This window comes from Pleurodeles waltl, chromosome 6 (genome assembly GCF_031143425.1).
Source record: "Pleurodeles waltl isolate 20211129_DDA chromosome 6, aPleWal1.hap1.20221129, whole genome shotgun sequence".
In the NCBI taxonomy this organism is placed as follows: domain Eukaryota; kingdom Metazoa; phylum Chordata; class Amphibia; order Caudata; family Salamandridae; genus Pleurodeles; species Pleurodeles waltl.
In genome coordinates this window covers 1554767229-1554791993 of record NC_090445.1, presented here as the reverse complement: position 1 = coordinate 1554791993, position 24765 = coordinate 1554767229, and the positions used below count along the sequence as shown (strand labels likewise).

The 24765-nt window shown below is 48.6% G+C and overlaps 1 protein-coding gene across 2 annotated transcripts in view; it reads left to right on the top strand.

The window, feature by feature from the left end:
* Positions 1-412: 412 nt before the first annotated feature.
* Positions 413-24765, top strand: part of MASP2 (MBL associated serine protease 2) — a 352398-nt gene continuing 328045 nt past the window's right edge. For both annotated transcript variants that reach the window (XM_069241231.1, XM_069241232.1), the window contains exon 1: positions 413-495. In XM_069241231.1, coding sequence (XP_069097332.1) covers positions 491-495 — 5 coding nt within the window. In that variant the 5' untranslated portion in view covers positions 413-490. The remainder of the gene's footprint in view (positions 496-24765) is intronic.

The following is a 24765-nucleotide window of genomic DNA, read 5'->3' as shown; positions in this document are numbered from 1 at the left end:
TATTGCACTAGCTGTTTTGTCTCTGCTGATTAAAAAGGCGGCTTGTTGCATTATAAATCTAAAATGGCTATGTTTCTGCCTTTTCCCCTTTCCTCGTCAGCTGCCAGTAAACAGGTGTTTCATAATGTCAACACTCACGCATGCGATAAAGAAGTGAAAGTGCATATTTTGGTGTGTAGCTTTACATTTGTGGGTGGGTGAGGTTAAGTTTCCCCTTAGATGTTCAGCCCACGCCCGCACTCTCTTACTGGACCAGCACAGCCTTGCCAGTACACCACCTGACGTCAGATTCTACAGATCCCAGGTATCTTCTGTCTTCCCCCACATTGCCCACTAGCCATATGAGCGGGTGGGGGGAGTGGCTGGGATGTGTTCGTCACTTCCCAAAAGCGCAGCCCCTGCCTTCTGAGCTCAGGGCCGGAGCCAAACTCCACGCTCTGGATAAATCAACAGAGCAAAGGTGAAAGCACAGCAAAGAGACAGGAGCAGCATGGGGTGAGTGGGGGTACGGCCGGGGTGGTGGGCAAACTTGTGGCATGGGGGGAAGGGCAAAGGTGAAATCACAGCACAGAGACGGGGGCACATGGGGATAGTGGGGGTACAGCCAGGGTGGTGGGCACATTCGTGGCATGGGGCAGGAGTAAAGGTGAAATAGGAACAAAGAGATGTGATCAGCATGGGGTTTGTTGGGGTAAACGTAAGGCATGGATAAGGGCATTGAAAGGGCCATTCCGGGGTTAGACAAAAGAAATGGACCACTGGAGAAGTGTGGGGCGAGTAGGAGCAAACGCAAGGCATGGGTGACATCCAGGTTAAAAAATCTGAAGTGCTGCATACAATTTCAGGTGTTTGTTTATATGTGCTTTGAAGAGGCATCCTGATTGAATGCGTCCTTTACAAAAGCAGCCAATGCCATCAAGCAGAGAAACGTGAACTAAGCATTTTTGATTTAACTTTTACTTTTTGCACATCACTTTTTTATATTAAAAACCCAAACAAAAAAAGGATAATTGACTGTAGAAGCGACTCAGTAACAGCATGTTTCAAAAATTCTATGACGATGGTGAATTTACTAACTGCATGACATGTTTTTTATTGAGTTATTAGTTTGCTGTGGATATGTTTGTTCCCACTGATGTTCTTTAATCTGCGTTAAAACATAAAGTGCCTCACAGTTAAAGTTCTTTAAAAGAAGAAAGAGTCCTTGGCGGTCAGTTATATCCATTGTTAGAGAGGTCCAAACAAAACCCCTGTTTGCCAATGAAAAATAAAGAGGATTGTGCCAAAGGTGGTGTTGTGACTGGAATGTCCCCTGCATGGTGAACGGACGTGTATCCTTGCCTGAAGTGCCTAACTGCGAGTGAAACTGGTATCCTAGCTTTTATTTTGGCCCTGGTGTAACTCTAATCCAGCATATGCACACACGCCTAGGACTAGCAATGACAATGCGAGGCCCAGAACCTGTTCCATGACCAGTGGGGGCGCGCCAAGCATACCCTTATAGAGACAGTGGACTACTGTCCTGGCTCTGGGTGTATCACATCAGGTGATGGTGGCAGCACTCAGTGTTTAGTGCTTTAGGGTTTGATCAGACCTTTTCCTTGGTGTCAGTGAGAGTGTGGACTATGAAACCCTTTCGTGTGAAGTTTTGCCGTTATGTGGATCCTAGATTCTTACTCTAACATCCCATGAGAATGCTGTGTATGTGTGTGCACATACAGTGAACATGTGATATCAGGATGTTATAGTTCCAAGTTTTTCATGACCAAGGAAGGGAATGCTCCACAGAGTATTACAAGGACTGATGCGTGGCCAGAGCTGTGTCTACCTAATACCCTGTCTTGGAGAAATGAAGGGACACCACCTAAAGTCTGTACTTTCTGCTGGAGGAGCTGGGGCTCTGCCTAGTGCCAGGAAGTGTGCCTCGTTCTGAAAGAGTAAAGGAGAGAACGTCAAGGAGAAGAAGCCCACTGTGTTCCCCGCATGAGGAACACCCAGAGAAAGCAGCCTAGTTGAGAAAAGAGAGCCAGGAGCAACACATGCTGTGAATGTGTCTTCTGCATCTATCCACAGTTTGTGCTGAGAATTGCACACAAAAGACTTTAAAAGTTCAATAACCTGCCTGGCAGTCACTATGGGCTGTGATCTGGTGTTGCATTTGCAGATGTCGGAAGGCCTGTGTCACTGTCGAGTGAGAACCGCAACTGTCTTGTCACAGGACCTGTCTTCATTTGGCCAGATGAGGACTGCACCTGACCCTCCCCCACCCAACTGCTGCAGAACCAAACAGCAGGCAACATGGACTTTAAGTTATTGTGTCTCTTAGTTGGCTGTTGAGTTCTTAGCTTCCAGCAGTATTTCCCTGAAAAACTTGTGACTGCTCACACTCGCTGCTTAAGACTCAAGTGCAGAAAGGGTTAAACACAGTGGTGGCTCCTCTGTTATGGTAGAGGAGCATCACTCCCCTGCTACCAGAGGCAAACGAAAAATAAAATGATAACTGGTTTATTATCATTTTATTTTTCGATAGGAGCAGAATCTTGGGGGCGGGCCATAGGAAGAATGGTGGAGGAGTGGTGGGCACTGCTGTTAGTGCACATGTCAGCTGTCTTAGGGTGGCCAACATGTGCATTCACCTCTCTCCAACCCAGCTGCATTGCTGGGTGGAGGACAACAGCAGGCACAGGCTCACAGGCCCAGACGAAGCACAAAACCAGCCGCTCCGCCCAGTCCTGACACAGCTGTCATGGGTATTACCAGCATTAGAGCAGCGTCTGGATTGGCCATAGGGGAGTCTGGGAGCCTTAACCTGTGCACAGCAGAAGAGCATCAAGCAGCAGATACATTATTTTTTGTTTTTCTATTGCCCCCCATGCTGCCCCACTACTTTTACCTCACCTGCTAATGGTTAAACGTGGCCCAGATTGCAGAGCCATAGTAGGGCAGACACCAGTAGCAAACAACCTCAACCGCTATAGTTTGGGCCCAATAGCCTCCGTGTGCTCTATTGGCCTGAACAGGATCTGACAGGGGCTCACAATGCCAGTGCATGAGATAGCATACAGTGTTTGCGCACAGGATGTGTCAAACTGGTGGGGGCACAACCTTGTTTGGCATTGGGTTTAGGAGCATAGAGACGAATGTACTTGCCATGATAACTGTTGCAAATGCTCTAATTCAGCATTTTGACAGTTAAAATGCTTTCTCTTGTGTACTAATCCCATTTTAGGAAATGGAAAAGTTGTGAGACTCACAAAAATGGGATTCCAAGTGGATACCAGTTCATTATCTAGACAGTGCATGTTGTCGGTATCTCTTCCAAATACCAAACCAGTTCCTTATGAATCAGTTACAACATCTCAAAGGAGGTGCTAATGTTTTGCAAAAGAGAAGGGGTCCCTTTAAAAGAAAAGATTTATTGAAGAGTAGGCAGTGGTACAGAGGACCATTGCCAATTTTTAAACAACCAAAGAAGGAAACTTTTGTTTTTAAACAGTTTAGTTTCTTTTTATTAACAAGAAGTAACGAGAAGTATCACTGGTGGGAGGTTTAGCAACACAGGGCTATGGTACCAACACAGAGGTTGCAGGTGTGGGAAGTAACATGGAGGGTGCGGAGAGGGACACATGAGAAAGGACAAGAGCAACATATAGCATGTGTGGAGGGGGAGGAAAGGAAATGGATGAGTTAGAGAGAGCACCATGAAGCCAGGAGAGGGAGAAGCATATGGCCAAGAAAGCAACGCGAGTGGAGGCAGGACACGATGGTGAGCGCATCATAGAGGGGAAGGGGAGAAGCACATAAGCAAGAGAGAGAATTGTGTGGAGAGGAATAGAAGCACACTAGGGACACACATGTAAAACAGAGGCACTTTCATAGGTGATTAAAAAAAGAAAATCTTGTGCCTGAAAACGCGGGCTGTGGAAGGACACAAAAAGGCTTACATGCTCCAGGGGAGAAATAAACATTAGTAAGTAAAGTAAGGAAAGCCCATGCATGCTAACGAACAAGAAGCAAGCATGCAATTGAGAGTGGCAATGAAGCCACCCAAAGCTAAGCAATGGGCAGACCTTTAAGCTAACAATCATCTTGCAAAAGACAGCGCATGTGCTGTCTAGGAGGGGAGACCAGAAAATGGCTGCATTTAAAAAAAAACAAATGCATTATTAAAAGGCAATCACAAACATAGTGGTCTGCTTACCACAAACAGGCCACCATCCCTGTGATGGTCTCCAATTGTATTGAGTCGTCACAATTTGTGATTCATTTCATTAATAATCATGGGGTGAGTCGGATTCTGACCCACTATGATTTGAAATTGTAAGAACTTACCTATTAGTAAATAGGCTGGTTCTTAAAAATATTTAGTGGATGCTAAAATACTGGTCTCAAATTGTGACCAGTATTTTGTGACCAGTAAAGAGTACTTCTAGTACCTGGTCCCCTCTTTAGAAATATTGGGAATATTCTTTCCATCCAAGTCCACCGTTGACTTGTGTATGCCAGGCAGTAGAGCAGCATGAAACAGGAGGAAGTGGAAGCATGGGGTCAGTGCAGCTACAGCCATGCTGGGGGCAATCACAGCACTTGAAGACCATTGGTGTATACCTTGTGTTTGAGTGAAATCAAGTTACACGCAGAATGGAAATTGTGTGGCAGTTGAGATGGAAAGGTCCCCTACATGGTGATGGATGTAGACCCCTGCCCTCAGTGCCCAAACTGAAACAATAGCTGGCTCCCTAGTAATGATTGTTTGTCAAGGGTGAACATGGATCATAGTGTGTGCCATGACGTAGGCTTCTCTCATGGTAATGCAGTCTGTTTAGACTGAGAGGAGTACACCAAGGTCTGCCCCCATGAAGATAGGGGGCTACTGCTCTTTTTTTTTAACTCATGTTATTAATTTTGGGGGAAAAAGGTGATATAGGTGATGTAGTCATTAGTTACATATCTGGGGCAATAACTAAGGTAACGTTTTTTACACAGTTGAATAACTTGCAAAGAAAGTGATTGTAGGCCAGCTTATATGTGGTTCAGAAGTCCCCAACAAAGTGGGCCCTAGTTAATCACACTGACAGAGGTGTTTGGGTGTAGGAAGTTGGCTCTGTATGTACTATTTCAAAGTAAGAAATAGCATGCACAGAGTCCAAGGGTTCCCCTTAGAGGTAAAATAGTGGCAAAAAGAGATAATTCTAATGCTCTATTTTGTGGTAGTGTGGTCGAGCAGTAGGCTTATCAGAGGGTAGTGTTAAGCATTTGTTGTACACACACAGGCAATAAATGAGGAACACACACTCAAAGACAATCCAGGCCAATAGGTTTTTATATAGAAAAATATCTTTTCATAGTTTATTTTAAGAACCACAGGTTCAAGATTTACAATCAATACTTTAAATGAAAGGTACTTCACTCAGGTATCATAGGAACTTTGAATCAGCAAAATAGCATGTACAGTTTTCACAAAAATGACAATAAGCTATTTTAAAACTAGACAGTGCAATTTTCAACAATTCCAGTTAATTTTGCAGGTAAGTAAACCACCTACAGGGTTCAAAGTTGGGTCCAAGGTAGCCCACCGTTGGGGGTTTAGGGCAACCCCAAAGTTACCATACCAGCAGCTCAGGGCCGGTCAGGTGCAGAGGTCAAAGTGGTGCCCAAAACACATAGGCTTCAATGGAGAAGGGGGTGCACTGGTTCCAGTCTGCCAGCAGGTAAGTACCCGCGTCTTCTGAGGGCAGACCAGGGGTGTTTTGTAGGGCACCGGGGGAGACACAAGTCAGCACAAAAAGTACACCCTCAGCGGCACGGGGGCAGCCGGGTGCAGAGTGCAAACAGGCATCAGGTTTGCAATAGGTTTCAATGGGAGACCCAGGGGTCTCTTCAGCAAAGCAGGCAGGCAAGGGGGGGCTCCTTGGGGTAGCCACTACCTGTGCAAGGGGAGGGGCACCTGGGGGTCGCTTCTGCACTGGAGATCGGATCCTTCAGGTCCTGGGGGCTGCGGGTGCAGTGTCTTTACCAGGCGTCGGGTTCTTAGAAGCAGACAGTCACGGTCAGGGGGAGACTTTGGATTCCCTCTGCAGGCGTCGCTGGGGGGGCTCAGGGGCTCAACTCTGGCTACTCACAGGGTCACAGTCGCCGGGGAGTCCTCCGTGTAGTGTTGGTTCTCCGCAGGTCGAGCCGGGGGTGTCGGTGCAGAGTGGAAAGTCTCCTGCTTCCGGTGGGAAACGTGCAGTCCTTTAAAGTTTGTTTCTTTGTTGCCAAGTTGTTTCTTCTTGGAGCAGAGCCACTGTCCTCTGGAATTCTTTGTCCTTTTAGATGCAGGGTAGTCCTCTGAGGCTTCAGAGGTCGCTGGACCCTGGGGGACGCGTCGCTGTTGCAGTTTTTCTTGAAGTGGGGAGACAGGCCGGTAGGGCTGGGGCCAAAGCAGTTGGTGTCTCCGTCTTCTCTGCAGGGCTTTCAGGTCAGCAGTCCTTCTTCGTCTTCAGGTTGCAGGAATCCATCTTGCTTGGTTCTGGGGGCCCCTAAAACTCAATTTAGGGGGGTGTTTAGGTCTGGGGGGTTAGTAGCCAGGTCTGGGGGGTTAGTAGCCAATGGCTACTAGCCCTGAGGGTGGCTACACCCTCTTTGTGCCTTCTCCCTGAGGGGAGGGGGCACATCCCTAATCCTATTGGGGGAATCCTCCATCTGTAAGATGGAGGATTTCTAAAAGTCAGAGTCACCTCACCTCAGGACACCTTAGGGGTTGTCCTGACTGGCCAGTGACTCCTCCTTGTTTTTCTAATTATCTCCTCTGGCCTTGCCGCCAAAAGTGGGGCCGTGGCCGGAGGGGGCGGGCATCTCCACTAGCTGGAGTGCCCTGTGGCGCTGTAACAAAGGGGGTGAGCCTTTGAGGCTCACCGCAAGGTGTTACAGTTCCTGCAGTGGGAGGTGAGAAGCACCTCCACCCAGTACAGGCTTTGTTACTAGCCACAGAGTGACAAAGGCACTCTTCCCATGTGGCCAGCAACATGTCTGGTGTGTGGCAGGCAGACAAAACTAGACAGCCCACACTGGAAGTTGGGTATGTTTTCAGGGGGCATCTCTAAGATGCCATCTGGGGTGTATTTTACAATAAAATGTACACTGGCATCAGTGTGCATTTATTGTGCTGAGAAGTTTGATACCAACCTTCCCAGTTTTCAGTGTAGCCATTATGGTGCTGTGGAGTTCGTGTTTGACAGGCTCCCAGACCATATACTGTTATGGCTACCCTGCACTTACAATGTCTAAGGTTTTGCTTAGACACTGTAGGGGCATAGTGCTCATGCACTTATGCCCTCACCTATGGTATAGTGCACCCTGCCTTAGGGCTGTGAGGCCTGCTAGAGGGGTGACTTATCTATGCCATAGGCAGTGTGAGGTTGGCATGGCACCCTGAGGGGAGTGCCATGTCGACTTAGTCATTTTCTCCCCACCAGCACACACAAGCTGGCAAGCAGTGTGTCTGTGCTGAGTGAGGGGTCCCCAGGGTGGCATAAGACATGCTGCAGCCCTTAGAGACCTTCCCTGGCATCAGGGCCCTTGGTACCAGGGGTACTAGTTACAAGGGACTTACCTGGATGCCAGGGTGTGCCAATTGTGGAAACAAAGGTACAGGTTAAGGAAAGAACACTGGTGCTGGGGCCTGGTTAGCAGGCCTCAGCACACTTTCAAATCATAACTTGGCATCAGCAAAGGCAAAAAGTCAGGGGGTAACCATGCCAAGGAGGCATTTCCTTACACAACCCCCCCCCCCAAACGAAAGAGGATGTGACTAACTGTAGGAGGCTGGACTGGCTTGTAGTGAGTACCAAGGGGTACTTGCACCTTGCACCAGGCCCAGGTATCCCTTATTAGTTTATAGGGTGTCTAGCAGCTTAGGCTGATAGATAATGGTAGCTTAGCAGAGCAGCTTAGGCTGAACTAGGAGACGAGTGAAGCTCTTACAGTACCACTAGTGTCATATGCACAATATCATAAGAAAACACAATACACAGATATACTAAAAATAAAGGTACTTTATTTTTATGACAATATGCCAAAAGTATCTCAGTGAGCACCCTCAGTATGAGGATAGCAAATATACACAAGATATATGTACACAATACCAAAATATGCAGTAATAGTATTAGAAAACAGTGCAAACAATGTATAGTTACAATAGGATGCAATGGGGACACATAGGGATAGGGGCAACACAAACCATATACTCCAAAAGTGGAATGCGAACCACGAATGGACCCCAAACCTATGTGACCTTGTAGAGGGTCACTGGGACTGTAAGAAAACAGTGAGGGTTAGAAAAATAGCCCACCCCAAGACCCTGAAAAGTGAGTGCAAAGTGCACTAAAGTTCCCCAAAGGACATAGAAGTCGTGATAGGGGAATTCTGCAGGAAAGACACAAACCAGCAATGCAACAACGATGGATTTCCAGTCGAGGGTACCTGTGGAACAAGGGGACCAAGTCCAAAAGTCACAAGCAAGTCGGAGATGGGCAGATGCCCAGGAAATGCCAGCTGTGGGTGCAAAGAAGCTGCTACTGGACAGTAGAAGCTGAGGATTCTGCAGGAACGACAAGGGCTTGAGACTTCCCCTTTGGAGGATGGATCCCCCACGCTGTGGAGAGTCGTGCAGAAGTATTTTCCTGAAGAAAGACCGCCAACAAGCCTTGCTAGCTGCAAATCATGCGGTTAGGGTTTTTGGATGCTGCTGTGGCCCAAGAGGGACCAGGATGTCGCCAATTGCGTCTGGGGACAGAGGGGGCATCGAGCAAGACAAAGAGCCCTCTCAGAAGCAGGCAGCACCCACAGAAGTGCTGGAACAGGCACTACGAAGTGGAGTGAAACAGTGCTCACCCGAAGTTGTACAAAGTAGTCCCACGCCGCCGGAGGACAACTTAGGAGGTCGTGCAATGCAGGTTAGAGTGCCGTGGACCCAGGCTGGACTGTGCACAAAGGATTTCCGCCAGAAGTGCACGGAGGCCGGAGTAGCTGCAAAAGTCGCGGTTCCCAGCAATGCCATCTGGCGTGGGGAGGCAAGGACTTACCTCCACCAAACTTGGACAGAAGAGTCACTGGACTGTGGGAGTCACTTGGACAGAGTTGCTGGATTCAAGGGACCTCGCTCGTCGTGCTGAGAGGAGACACAGGGTACCGGCGATGCAGTTCTTTGGTGCCTGGGGTTGCAGGGGGACGATTCCGTCGACCCACGGGAGATTTTTTCGGAGCTTCTAGTGCAGAGAGGAGGCAGACTACCCCCACAGCATGCACCACCAGGAAAACAGTCGAGAAGGCGGCAGGATCAGCGTTACAGAGTTGCAGTAGTCGTCTTCGCTACTTTGTTGCAGTTTTGCAGGCTTCCAGGGCGGTCAGCAGTCGATTCCTTGGCAGAAGGTGAAGAGAGAGATGCAGAGGAACTCGGATGAGCTCTTGCATTCGTTATCTAAGGAAATCCCCAAAGCAGAGACCCTAAATAGCCAGAAAAGAGGGTTTGGCTACTTAGGAGAGAAGATAGGCTAGCAACACCTGAAGGAGCCTATCAGAAGGAGTCTCTGACGTCACCTGCTGGCCCTGGCCACTCAGAGCAGTCCAGTGTGCCAGCAGCACCTCTGTTTCCAAGATGGCAGAGGTCTGGAGCACACTGGAGGAGCTCTGGGCACCTCCCAGGGGAGGTGCAGGTCAGGGGAGTGGTCACTCCCCTTTCCTTTGTCCAGTTTCGCGCCAGAGCAGGGCTGAGGGGTCCCTGAACCGGTGTAGACTGGCTTATGCAGAAATGGGCACCATCTGTGCCCATGAAAGCATTTCCAGAGGCTGGGGGAGGCTACTCCTCCCCAGCCCTAACACCATTTTCCAAAGGGAGAGGGTGTAACACCCTCTCTCTGAGGAAGTCCTTTGTTCTGCCTTCCTGGGCCAAGCCTGGCTGGACCCCAGGAGGGCAGAAACCTGTCTGAGGGGTTGGCAGCAGCAGCAGCTGCAGTGAAACCCCGGGAAAGGCAGTTTGGCAGTACCCAGGTCTGAGCTACAGACCTGTGGGATCATGGGATTGTGCCAACTATGCCAGGATGGCATAGAGGGGGCAATTCCATGATCATAGACATGTTACATGGCCATATTCGGAGTTACCATTGTGAAGCTACATATAGGTAGTGCCCTATATGTAGTGCACGCGTGTAATGGTGTCCCCGCACTCACAAAGTCCAGGGAATTGGCCCTGAACAATGTGGGGGCACCTTGGCTAGTGCCAGGGTGCCCACACACTAAGTAACTTAGCACCCAACCTTTACCAGGTAAAGGTTAGACATATAGGTGACTTATAAGCTACTTAAGTGCAGTGTAAAATGGCTGTGAAATAACGTGGACGTTATTTCACTTAGGCTGCATTGGCAGGCCTGTGTAAGAATTGTCAGAGCTCCCTATGGGTGGCAAAAGAAATGCTGCAGCCCATAGGGATCTCCTGGAACCCCAATACCCTGGGTACCTCAGTACCATATCCTAGGGAATTATAAGGGTGTTCCAGTATGCCAATGTAAATTGGTAAAATTGGTCACTAGCCTGTTAGTGACAATTTGAAAGAAATGAGAGAGCATAACCACTGAGGTTCTGATTACAGAGCCTCAGTGAGACAGTTAGGCATCACACAGGAAACACATACCTATAGGTCACAAACTTATGAGCACTGGGGTCCTGACTAGCAGGGTCCCAGTGACACATAACAAACATACTGAAAACATAGGGTTTTCACTATGAGCACTGGGCCCTGGCTAGCAGGATCCCAGTGAGACAGTGAAAACACCCTGACATACACTCACAAACAGGCCAAAAGTGGGGGTAACAAGGCTAGAAAGAGGCTACTTTCTCACACAACCCCCCCCCCCCAAACGAAGGACAATAAGGCTAACCTTGGCCAGTTGAGACTTTATTGTCTAAGTGGTGATAAGTAGAGAGTAGCTCTGCAATAGACTGGTTACTCCCTTTATCATCCACTATATGGTTACTTCCCTGTGGGGATGTAAACCACCCTGTTTGAAGTTTTTTAGCTAAGCCACAATGTGAAGATGTATTTTCAGAGTTTCTATCAGTAAGTTTTAGTTTAGAGCAGTGGGAATTGTCCACTGAACCTATTTGTAGTGATGGAAATGCCAGACAGGGATGCTGTCTCAGAAAAGCCATGGCTGGGCAAAAACTTTGTCCATATGGCTGGAAGAGAGAACAGGGATGCTGTTTCTCTTGGGTTGGAGCAGGGCAGGGATGCTGTCCTATGAGCTCCACACTAGGGCAGGGATGCTGTCCTAAGTGTTGTGAGGCAGTACAGAGTTTCTGCACTAAAGTTTCTCTGGGAGGGTTGGAGGGATGCTCCATGTTAACTAAAATGGTGCTCTTTTTCTCACCAATGTTAGTTATCCCACAGGGAGGTACTTCTACCTCAGGGAGTACAGCTTTGCCAGCTGATGTTTCCCTTGGAACAGGTGCCACCCCAGGAGAGGTTTCTCCCACCACAGGAATGGTATCCTGAATGGCAGGGTGGTTAGGGGATACTGTGTTACCCTTTTTACCTGTTGATGGAGAGGGATCCTGAGTTTTCAGGCCTTCTCTCCTTTGCTTTTTCATTTCAGTAGAAATGAGAGGGAACAATTCCTCTGGGATGCCCAGCATGGCTGCATGGGCATAAAACTCTACATCAGCCCAACCTGAGGCCTCTAGGTCATTACCTAAGAGACAGTCTACAGGTAAGCTAGGTGATACCACCACCTGCTTAGGGCCAGTAACTCCACCCCAACTAAACTGAATTATAGCTAAGGGAAGAAACTTAGTGGAGTTATGGACATCAATAATTTTATACTGTTGTCCAATGATGTGTTGTTCAGGAGCCACTAGGTTTTCAGTCACCAAAGTGATACTGGCACCTGTGTCCCTGTAGGCCTGGGCCTCAACACCATTTATTGAAACTGTCTGCCTGTACTTATCCATTGTAAGGGGACAAGCAGCCAGTGTGGCAAGGCCAATGCCACTAGGTGTGACAGAAACTGTCTTGGGACTGACTACCCCAGTTTCTATTATGGACCCATAAGTGAACCCAACTACACCCTTAACTCGACTGTTGCCAGCAGTCCCACAACTAGTACCACTACTGCTAGGGGCACTAGAGCTTGATGTATTAGTGGTGATAGGCTCAGGGGGTTTACCTGGACAGGACTTATCCCCTGGCCTATGGCCTCTGTTTTTACACACAAAGCACCAAGGCTTTTTAATGTGTGCAGGTTGAGAAGAAGAGGAAGAATTTGTTTTATCCCCACCCCCTGAAAAGTGTTTAAGATTTGAAGTGGGATCCTTGGTTTTACCCTTATCCCCATGCTTATCTTGAGATTTTTCACCATCTTTCTTTTTGCCATCCTTGTCACCACCTGTACGAACTTTTCTATTCACTCTTGTTCTGACCCATTTGTCTGCCTTCTTTCCCAATTCTTGGGGAGAGGTCAGATCTGAGTCCACTAGATACTGGTGCAACAAATCAGACACACAATTATTAAGTATATGCTCTCTCAGGATTATGTTATATAGGCTTTCATAGTCAGTCACTTTACTGCCATGTAACCACCCCTCCAAGGCCTTCACTGAATGGTCAACAAAGTCTACCCAGTCTTGTGAAGACTCCTTTTTGGTTTCTCTGAACTTCATCCTGTACTGTTCAGTGGTTAAGCCATAACCATCTAGGAGTGCATTCTTAAGAACTGCAAAATTATTGGCATCACTTTCTTTCACAGTAAGGGACCTATCCCTACCCTTTCCACTAAATGATAGCCATAGGATAGCAGCCCACTGCCTTTGAGGGACATCCTGTACAACACAGGCCCTCTCAAGTGCAGCAAACCACTTGTTAATGTCATTCCCCTCCTTATAAGGGGGAACTATCTTGTGCAGATTCCTAGAATCATGCTCTTTTGCAGGATGACTATTGGGAATACTGCTGCTGCCACCATGGGTTTCTAAACCCAATTTCTGTCTTTCTCTTTCCACTTCTAAGGACTGTCTATCCAAATCCAGCTGTTGCTTCTTGAGCTTCAGTCTGGTTTGTTCCACTCTCAATCTATTGAGCTCCCTTTCTAACACTCTGTCATCAGGGTGGGTGGGTGGGACATGCCTTGAAACAGAAGTATGGTGAGAATGAACAGAAGGAGACCTGTCCCTAACAGATGGCACCCTAACAGCTTGGCTAACAGAAACAGCACTTCTACTATGATGAGAAGGAGTACTCTTACTGTGATGAGAGACCACACTATCTGTATGATGTGACTCTACATCAATACCAACTATGCTAGGTTGTCTGCTAATGGGCAGGCTAGGAAGTTTCCCTTCTAAATCTTTTGCTAGGGGTGCCCCAGGATCAGATTGGGAACCATCAGCTAACTTTTCAACAGAAGTGCCACCTCTGGCCTTATCCTGTTCAACAAGCATATTCACCACCAGTTCTCTTGGGGGATTCTTCCCTACACTTAAACCTCTTTCTATGCAGAGGCTCCTTGCTCCTTTCCAGCTAAGGTGATTATAAGCAAGTTTGGACAGATCAACAGTTTGGCCTGTGCCAGACATTTTAGAAAGTGTTTAAGTGATAGAAAAAGTGAAGAAAAAGTATTTCAGAACTTTTGGAAAGACAGAAAAACTTTTTAAACTTTTAAAGAACTTTTTAGAAAGTTAGAGGTACTTTTCAGCACTTTAGAAAAGAGGTGAGAAAAGAAATGCAAAACTTTTTGGTTAGGTGTACATACACTGAACTTGTTTTGTATATTTTTGTCTTATGAAAAGTACAATGACAAAAGTGGTAAGTAGTTACAGAGCACTTATCCCACCACTGCACAACCAATGTAGGAGGCTGGACTGGCTTGTAGTGAGTACCAAGGGGTACTTGCACCTTGCACCAGGCCCAAGTATCCCTTATTAGTGTATAGGGTGTCTAGCAGCTTAGGCTGATAGATAATGGTAGCTTAGCAGAGCAGCTTAGGCTGAACTAGGAGACGAGTGAAGCTCCTACAGTACCACTAGTGTCATATGCACAATATCATAAGAAAACACAATACACAGATATACTAAAAATAAAGGTACTTTATTTTTATGACAATATGCCAAAAGTATCTCAGTGAGTACCCTCAGTATGAGGATAGCAAATATACACAAGATATATGTACACAATACCAAAATATGCAGTAATAGTATTAGAAAACAGTGCAAACAATGTATAGTTACAATAGGATGCAATGGGGACACATAGGGATGGGGCAACACAAACCATATACTCCAAAAGTGGAATGCAAACCACGAATGGACCCCAAACCTATGTGACCTTGTAGAGGGTCGCTGGGACTGTAAGAAAACAGTGAGGGTTAAAAAAATAGCCCACCCCAAGACCCTGAAAAGTGAGTGCAAAGTGCACTAAAGTTCCCCAAAGGACATAGAAGTCGTGATAGGGGAATTCTGCAGGAAAGACACAAACCAGCAATGCAACAACGATGGATTTCCAGTCGAGGGTACCTGTGGAACAAGGGGACCAAGTCCAAAAGTCACAAGCAAGTCGGAGATGGGCAGATGCCCAGGAAATGCCAGCTGTGGGTGCAAAGAAGCTGCTACTGGACAGTAGAAGCTGAGGATTCTGCAGGAACGACAAGGGCTAGAGACTTCTCCTTTGGAGGATGCATCCCTGTAAGGAAATGCCTCCTTGGCATGGTTGCCCCCTGACTTTTTGCCTTTGCTGATGCTATGTTTACAATTGAAAGTGTGCTGAGGTCTGCTAACCAGGCCCCAGCACCAGTGTTCTTTCCCTAACCTGTACTTTTGTATCCACAATTGGCAGACCCTGGCATCCAGATAAGTCCCTTGTAACTGGTACTTCTAGTACCAAGGGCCCTGATGCCAAGGAAGGTCTCTAAGGGCTGCAGCATGTCTTATGCCACCCTGGAGACCTCTCACTCAGCACAGACACACTGCTTGCCAGCTTGTGTGTGCTAGTGAGGACAAAACGAGTAAGTCGACATGGCACTCCCCTCAGGGTGCCATGCCAGCCTCTCACTGCCTATGCAGTATAGGTAAGACACCCCTCTAGCAGGCCTTACAGCCCTAAGGCAGGGTGCACTATACCATAGGTGAGGGTACCAGTGCATGAGCATGGTACCCCTACAGTGTCTAAACAAAACCTTAGACATTGTAAGTGCAGGGTAGCCATAAGAGTATATGGTCTGGGAGTCTGTCAAACACGAACTCCACAGCACCATAATGGCTACACTGAAAACTGGGAAGTTTGGTATCAAACTTCTCAGCACAATAAATGCACACTGATGCCAGTGTACATTTTATTGTAAAATACACCACAGAGGGCACCTTAGAGGTGCCCCCTGAAACTTAACCGACTATCTGTGTAGGCTGACTAGTTTTAGCAGCCTGCCACAAACCGAGACATGTTGCTGGCCCCATGGGGAGAGTGCCTTTGTCACTCTGAGGCCAGTAACAAAGCCTGCACTGGGTGGAGATGCTAACACCTCTCCCAGGCCGGAATTGTCACACCTGGCGGTGAGCCTCAAAGGCTCACCTCCTTTGTGCCAACCCAGCAGGACACTCCAGCTAGTGGAGTTGCCCGCCCCCTCCGGCCAGGCCCCACTTTTGGCGGCAAGGCCGGAGAAAATAATGAGAATAACAAGGAGGAGTCACTGGCCAGTCAGGACAGCCCCTAAGGTGTCCTGAGCTGAGGTGACTCTAACTTTTAGAAATCCTCCATCTTGCAGATGGAGGATTCCCCCAATAGGGTTAGGATTGTGACCCCCTCCCCTTGGGAGGAGGCACAAAGAGGGTGTACCCACCCTCAGGGCTAGTAGCCATTGGCTACTAACCCCCCAGACCTAAACACGCCCTTAAATTTAGTATTTAAGGGCTACCCTGAACCCTAGAAAATTAGATTCCTGCAACTACAAGAAGAAGGACTGCCCAGCTGAAAACCCCTGCAGCGGAAGACCAGAAGACGACAACTGCCTTGGCTCCAGAAACTCACCGGCCTGTCTCCTGCCTTCCAAAGATCCTGCTCCAGCGACGCCTTCCAAAGGGACCAGCGACCTCGACATCCTCTGAGGACTGCCCCTGCTTCGAAAAGACAAGAAACTCCCGAGGACAGCGGACCTGCTCCAAGAAAAGCTGCAACTTTGTTTCCAGCAACTTTAAAGAACCCTGCAAGCTCCCCGCAAGAAGCGTGAGACTTGCAACACTGCACCCGGCGACCCCGACTCGGCTGGTGGCGATCCAACACCTCAGGAGGGACCCCAGGACTACTCTGATACTGTGAGTACCAAAACCTGTCCCCCCTGAGCCCCCACAGCGCCGCCTGCAGAGGGAATCCCGAGGCTTCCCCTGACCGCGACTCGTTGAACCTAAAGTCCCGACGCCTGGGAGAGACCCTGCACCCGCAGCCCCCAGGACCTGAAGGACCGGACTTTCACTGGAGAAGTGACCCCCAGGAGTCCCTCTCCCTTGCCCAAGTGGAGGTTTCCCCGAGGAATCCCCCCCTTGCCTGCCTGCAGCGCTGAAGAGATCCCGAGATCTCTCATAGACTAACATTGAAAACCCGACGCTTGTTTCTACACTGCACCCGGCCGCCCCCGCGCTGCTGAGGGTGAAATTTCTGTGTGGGCTTGTGTCCCCCCCGGTGCCCTACAAAACCCCCCTGGTCTGCCCTCCGAAGACGCGGGTACTTACCTGCAAGCAGACCGGAACCGGGGCACCCCCTTCTCTCCATTCTAGCCTATGTGTTTTGGGCACCACTTTGAACTCTGCACCTGACCGGCCCTGAGCTGCTGGTGTGGTGACTTTGGGGTTGCTCTGAACCCCCAACGGTGGGCTACCTTGGACCAAGAACTGAACCCTGTAAGTGTCCTACTTACCTGGTAAAACTAACCAAAACTTACCTCCCCCAGGAACTGTGAAAATTGCACTAAGTGTCCACCTTTAAAACAGCTATTTGGGAATAACTTGAAAAGTATACATGCAATTTTTATGATTTGAAGTTCCTAAAGTACTTACCTGCAATACCTTTCGAATGAGATATTACATGTAGAATTTGAACCTGTGGTTCTTAAAATAAACTAAGAAAAGATATTTTTCTATATAAAAACCTATTGGCTGGATTTGTCTCTGAGTGTGTGTACCTCATTTATTGTCTATGTGTATGTACAACAAATGCTTAACACTACTCCTTGGATAAGCCTACTGCTCGACCACACTACCACAAAATAGAGCATTAGTATTATCTATTTTTACCACTATTTTACCTCTAAGGGGAACCCTTGGACTCTGTGCATGCTATTCCTTACTTTGAAATAGCACATACAGAGCCAACTTCCTACATTGGTGGATCAGCGGTGGGGTACAAGACTTTGCATTTGCTGGACTACTCAGCCAATACCTGATCACACGACAAATTCCAAAATTGTCATTAGAAATCGATTTTTGCAATTTGAAAAGTTTTCTAAATTCTTAAAAGACCTGCTAGGGCCTTGTGTTAGATCCTGTTTAGCATTTCTTTTAGAGTTTAAAAGTTTGTTAAAAGTTTGAATTAGATTCTAGAATCAGTTTTAGTTTCTTAAAAAGTATTCCAACTTTTAGAAGCATAATGTCTAGCACAGATGTGAATGTGGTGGAACTCGACACCACACCTTACCTCCATCTACAGATGAGAGAGCTAAGGTCACTCTGTAAACTAAAGAAAATAACAATGGGCCCCAAACCTACCAAAATACAGCTCCAGGAGCTTTTGGCAGAGTTTGAAAAGGCCAACCCCTCTGAGGGTGGCAACTCAGAGGAAGAGGATAGTGACTTGGAGGACAATTCCCCCCTACCAATCCTATCTAGGGAGAACAGGGTCCCTCAAACCCTGACTCCTAAAATAATAGTCAGAGATGCTGGTTCCCTCACAGGAGAGACCAACACCTCTGAAATCACTGAGGATAGCCCCAGTGAAGAGGACATCCAGTTAGCCAGGATGGCCAAAAGATTGGCTTTGGAAAGACAGATCCTAGCCATAGAGAGGGAAAGACAAGAGATGGGCCTAGGACCCATCAATGGTGGCAGCAACATAAATAGGGTCAGAGATTCTCCTGACATGTTGAAAATCCCTAAAGGGATTGTAACTAAATATGAAGATGGTGATGACATCACCAAATGGTTCACCGCTTTTGAGAGGGCTTGTGTAACCAGAAAAGTGAACAAATCTCACTGGGGTGCTCTCCTTTGGGAAATGTTCACAGGAAAGTGTAGGGATAGACTCCTCACACTCTCTGGACAAGATGCAGAATCTTATGACCTCATGAAGGGTACCCTGATTGAGGGCTTTGGATTCTCCACTGAGGAGTACAGGATTAGGTTCAGGGGGGCTCAAAAATCCTCGAGCCAGACCTGGGTTGACTTTGTTGACTACTCAGTGAAAACACTAGATGGTTGGATTCAAGGCAGTGGTGTAAGTAATTATGATGGGCTGTACAATTTATTTGTGAAGGAACACCTGTTAAGTAATTGTTTCAATGATAAACTGCATCAGCATCTGGTAGACCTAGGACCAATTTCTCCCCAAGAATTGGGAAAGAAGGCGGACCATTGGGTCAAGACAAGGGTGTCCAAGACTTCAACAGGGGGTGACCAAAAGAAAGGGGTCACAAAGACTCCCCAGCAGAAGGGTGATGAGACAACCAAAACTAAAAATAGTAAAGAGTCTTCTACAGGCCCCCAAAAACCTGCACAGGAGGGTGGGCCCAGAGCCTCTTCACAAAACAATGGGTACAAGGGTAAAAACTTTGATCCCAAAAAGGCCTGGTGTCATAGCTGTAAACAGCATGGACACCAAACTGGAGACAAGGCCTGTCCCAAGAAAGGTTCCACTCCAAACTCCCATCCAGGTAACACTGGTATGGCTAGTCTCCAAGTGGGATCAACAGTGTGCCCAGAGCAAATCAGGGTCCACACTGAAGCTACTCTAGTTTCTGAGGGTGGGGTGGATTTAGCCACACTAGCTGTCTGGCCGCCTAACATGCAAAAATACAGACAGCAACTCTTAATTAATGGGACTAGAATAGAGGGCCTGAGGGATACAGGTGCCAGTGTCACCATGGTGACAGAGAAACTGGTTTCCCCTGGCCAATACCTGACTGGAAAAACCTACACAGTCACCAACGCTGACAATCAGAGAAAAGTACATCCCATGGCAATGGTTACTTTAGAATGGGGAGGGGTCAATGGCCTGAAACAGGTGGTGGTCTCCTCAAATATCCCAGTGGACTGTCTGCTTGGAAATGACCTGGAGTCCTCAGCATGGGCTGAGGTAGAGCTAAAAACCCATGCAGCAATGCTGGGTATCCCTGAACTGGTGTGTGTGAAAACAAGAGCACAGTGCAAGGCACAGGGTGAAAAAGTAGAGCTGGAGTCTGGAAAAATGGCCCAGCCTACCAAGAGAACAGGAAAGTCAGTTGGGAAACCAACTGCAACACAGCAAAAGAAAGGGAACCTCTCTTCTCAGGAAGAAGTTCTGCCCTCTGAGGGAACTGAGCCTTTGGAGCTTGAACCTTATCAGGTTGAGCTCTTAGGCCCAGGGGGACCCTCAAGGGAAGAGCTGTGTAAGGGACAAGAAACCTGTCCCTCTCTTGAAGGCCTTAGGCAGCAAGCTGCTGAAGAGTCCAAAGGCAAGAAAAATGGAACACATAGGGTCTATTGGGAAGATGGGCTCCTGTACACTGAGGCCAGAGACCCCAAACCTGGTGCCACTAGGAGAGTGGTAGTGCCTCAGCTGTTCAGAGAGTTCATCCTAACATTGGCCCATGACATTCCCCTTGCTGGACATTTGGGACAAACCAAGACGTGGGAGAGGTTAGTCAACCACTTCTACTGGCCCAATATGTCCAACATGGTTAAGGAGTTTTGCCTCTCCTGCCCCACCTGTCAAGCCAGTGGTAAGACAGGTGGGCATCCAAAGGCCCCCCTCATTCCACTTCCAGTGGTGGGGGTGCCCTTTGAAAGAGTGGGTGTGGACATAGTTGGTCCACTGGAACCTCCCACAGCCTCAGGAAATATGTATATCCTGGTAGTAGTGGATCATGCTACCAGGTATCCTGAAGCTATTCCCCTTAGGTCGACTACTGCCCCTGCAGTAGCCAAGGCCCTCATTGGTATCTTTACCAGAGTGGGTTTCCCTAAGGAGGTGGTGTCTGACAGAGGTACCAACTTCATGTCAGCATACCTAAAGCACATGTGGAATGAGTGTGGAGTGACTTATAAATTCACTACACCATACCATCCACAAACTAATGGCTTGGTTGAGAGATTCAACAAGACATTAAAAGGCATGATCATGGGGCTCCCAGAAAAGCTCAAAAGGAGATGGGATGTCCTCTTGCCATGTCTGCTTTTCGCTTACAGAGAGGTGCCACAGAAGGGAGTAGGATTCTCACCCTTTGAACTTCTGTTTGGTCATCCTGTAAGGGGACCACTTGCCCTTGTTAAAGAAGGCTGGGAGAGACCTCTCCATGAGCCTAAACAGGACATAGTGGACTATGTACTTGGCCTTCGCTCTAGAATGGCAGAGTACATGGAAAAGGCAACCAAAAACCTTGAGGCCAGCCAACAGCTCCAGAAGTTTTGGTATGACCAAAAGGCTGCACTGGTTGAGTTCCAACCAGGGCAGAAAGTCTGGGTTCTGGAGCCTGTGGCTCCCAGGGCACTCCAGGACAAATGGAGTGGCCCTTACCCAGTACTAGAGAGGAAGAGTCAGGTCACCTACTTGGTGGACCTGGGCACAAGCAGGAGCCCCAAGAGGGTGATCCATGTGAACCGCCTTAAGCTCTTCCATGACAGGGCTGATGTGAATCTGTTGATGGTAACAGATGAGGATCAGGAGGCAGAGAGTGAACCTCTCCCTGATCTTCTGTCATCAGACCCAAAAGATGGCACAGTAGATGGAGTGATCTACTCAGACACCCTCTCTGGCCAACAGCAAGCTGATTGTAGGAGAGTCCTACAACAGTTTCCTGAACTCTTCTCCTTAACCCCTGGTCAGACACACCTGTGTACCCATGATGTGGACACAGGAGACAGCATGCCTGTCAAGAACAAAATCTTTAGACAATCTGACCATGTTAAGGAAAGCATCAAGGTGGAAGTCCACAAGATGCTGGAATTGGGAGTAATTGAGCGCTCTGACAGCCCCTGGGCTAGCCCAGTGGTCTTAGTCCCCAAACCTCACACCAAAGATGGAAAGAAAGAGATGAGGTTTTGTGTGGACTACAGAGGGCTCAATTCTGTCACCAAGACAGATGCCCATCCAATTCCAAGAGCTGATGAGCTCATTGATAAATTAGGTGCTGCCAAATTTCTCAGTACCTTTGACTTGACAGCAGGGTACTGGCAAATAAAAATGGCACCTGGAGCAAAAGAAAAGACAGCATTCTCCACACCTGATGGGCATTATCAGTTTACTGTTATGCCCTTTGGTTTAAAGAATGCCCCTGCCACCTTCCAAAGGTTGGTGAATCAAGTCCTTGCTGGCTTGGAGTCCTTTAGCACAGCTTATCTTGATGATATTGCTGTCTTTAGCTCCACCTGGCAGGATCACCTGGTCCACCTGAAGAAGGTTTTGAAGGCTCTGCAATCTGCAGGCCTCTCTATCAAGGCATCCAAATGCCAGATAGGGCAGGGAACTGTGGTTTACTTGGGACACCTTGTAGGTGGAGGCCAAGTTCAGCCACTCCAACCCAAGATCCACACTATTCTGGACTGGGTAGCTCCAAAAACCCAGACTCAAGTCAGGGCATTCCTTGGCTTGACTGGGTATTACAGGAGGTTTGTGAAGGGATATGGATCCATTGTGACAGCCCTCACTGAACTCACCTCCAAGAAAATGCCCAAGAAAGTGAACTGGACTGTGGAATGCCAACAGGCCTTTGACACCCTGAAACAGGCAATGTGCTCAGCACCAGTTCTCAAAGCTCCAGATTATTCTAAGCAGTTCATTGTGCAGACTGATGCCTCTGAACATGGGATAGGGGCAGTTTTGTCCCAAACAAATGATGATGGCCTTGACCAGCCTGTTGCTTTCATTAGCAGGAGGTTACTCCCCAGGGAGCAGCGTTGGAGTGCCATTGAGAGGGAGGCCTTTGCTGTGGTTTGGTCCCTGAAGAAGCTGAGACCATACCTCTTTGGGACTCACTTCCTAGTTCAAACTGACCACAGACCTCTCAAATGGCTGATGCAAATGAAAGGTGAAAATCCTAAACTGTTGAGGTGGTCCATCTCCCTACAGGGAATGGACTTTATAGTGGAACACAGACCTGGGACTGCCCATGCCAATGCAGATGGCCTTTCCAGGTTCTTCCACTTAGAAAATGAAGACTCTCTTGGGAAAGGTTAGTCTCATCCTCTTTCGTTTGGGGGGGGGTTGTGTAAGGAAATGCCTCCTTGGCATGGTTGCCCCCTGACTTTTTGCCTTTGCTGATGCTATGTTTACAATTGAAAGTGTGCTGAGGTCTGCTAACCAGGCCCCAGCACCAGTGTTCTTTCCCTAACCTGTACTTTTGTATCCACAATTGGCAGACCCTGGCATCCAGATAAGTCCCTTGTAACTGGTACTTCTAGTACCAAGGGCCCTGATGCCAAGGAAGGTCTCTAAGGGCTGCAGCATGTCTTATGCCACCCTGGAGACCTCTCACTCAGCACAGACACACTGCTTGCCAGCTTGTGTGTGCTAGTGAGGACAAAACGAGTAAGTCGACATGGCACTCCCCTCAGGGTGCCATGCCAGCCTCTCACTGCCTATGCAGTATAGGTAAGACACCCCTCTAGCAGGCCTTACAGCCCTAAGGCAGGGTGCACTATACCATAGGTGAGGGTACCAGTGCATGAGCATGGTACCCCTACAGTGTCTAAACAAAACCTTAGACATTGTAAGTGCAGGGTAGCCATAAGAGTATATGGTCTGGGAGTCTGTCAAACACGAACTCCACAGCACCATAATGGCTACACTGAAAACTGGGAAGTTTGGTATCAAACTTCTCAGCACAATAAATGCACACTGATGCCAGTGTACATTTTATTGTAAAATACACCACAGAGGGCACCTTAGAGGTGCCCCCTGAAACTTAACCGACTATCTGTGTAGGCTGACTAGTTTTAGCAGCCTGCCACAAACCGAGACATGTTGCTGGCCCCATGGGGAGAGTGCCTTTGTCACTCTGAGGCCAGTAACAAAGCCTGCACTGGGTGGAGATGCTAACACCTCTCCCAGGCCGGAATTGTCACACCTGGCGGTGAGCCTCAAAGGCTCACCTCCTTTGTGCCAACCCAGCAGGACACTCCAGCTAGTGGAGTTGCCCGCCCCCTCCGGCCAGGCCCCACTTTTGGCGGCAAGGCCGGAGAAAATAATGAGAATAACAAGGAGGAGTCACTGGCCAGTCAGGACAGCCCCTAAGGTGTCCTGAGCTGAGGTGACTCTAACTTTTAGAAATCCTCCATCTTGCAGATGGAGGATTCCCCCAATAGGGTTAGGATTGTGACCCCCTCCCCTTGGGAGGAGGCACAAAGAGGGTGTACCCACCCTCAGGGCTAGTAGCCATTGGCTACTAACCCCCCAGACCTAAACACGCCCTTAAATTTAGTATTTAAGGGCTACCCTGAACCCTAGAAAATTAGATTCCTGCAACTACAAGAAGAAGGACTGCCCAGCTGAAAACCCCTGCAGCGGAAGACCAGAAGACGACAACTGCCTTGGCTCCAGAAACTCACCGGCCTGTCTCCTGCCTTCCAAAGATCCTGCTCCAGCGACGCCTTCCAAAGGGACCAGCGACCTCGACATCCTCTGAGGACTGCCCCTGCTTCGAAAAGACAAGAAACTCCCGAGGACAGCGGACCTGCTCCAAGAAAAGCTGCAACTTTGTTTCCAGCAACTTTAAAGAACCCTGCAAGCTCCCCGCAAGAAGCGTGAGACTTGCAACACTGCACCCGGCGACCCCGACTCGGCTGGTGGCGATCCAACACCTCAGGAGGGACCCCAGGACTACTCTGATACTGTGAGTACCAAAACCTGTCCCCCCTGAGCCCCCACAGCGCCGCCTGCAGAGGGAATCCCGAGGCTTCCCCTGACCGCGACTCGTTGAACCTAAAGTCCCGACGCCTGGGAGAGACCCTGCACCCGCAGCCCCCAGGACCTGAAGGACCGGACTTTCACTGGAGAAGTGACCCCCAGGAGTCCCTCTCCCTTGCCCAAGTGGAGGTTTCCCCGAGGAATCCCCCCCTTGCCTGCCTGCAGCGCTGAAGAGATCCCGAGATCTCTCATAGACTAACATTGAAAACCCGATGCTTGTTTCTACACTGCACCCGGCCGCCCCCGCGCTGCTGAGGGTGAAATTTCTGTGTGGGCTTGTGTCCCCCCCGGTGCCCTACAAAACCCCCCTGGTCTGCCCTCCGAAGACACGGGTACTTACCTGCAAGCAGACCGGAACCGGGGCACCCCCTTCTCTCCATTCTAGCCTATGTGTTTTGGGCACCACTTTGAACTCTGCACCTGACCGGCCCTGAGCTGCTGGTGTGGTGACTTTGGGGTTGCTCTGAACCCCCAACGGTGGGCTACCTTGGACCAAGAACTGAACCCTGTAAGTGTCCTACTTACCTGGTAAAACTAACCAAAACTTACCTCCCCCAGGAACTGTGAAAATTGCACTGTGTCCACCTTTAAAACAGCTA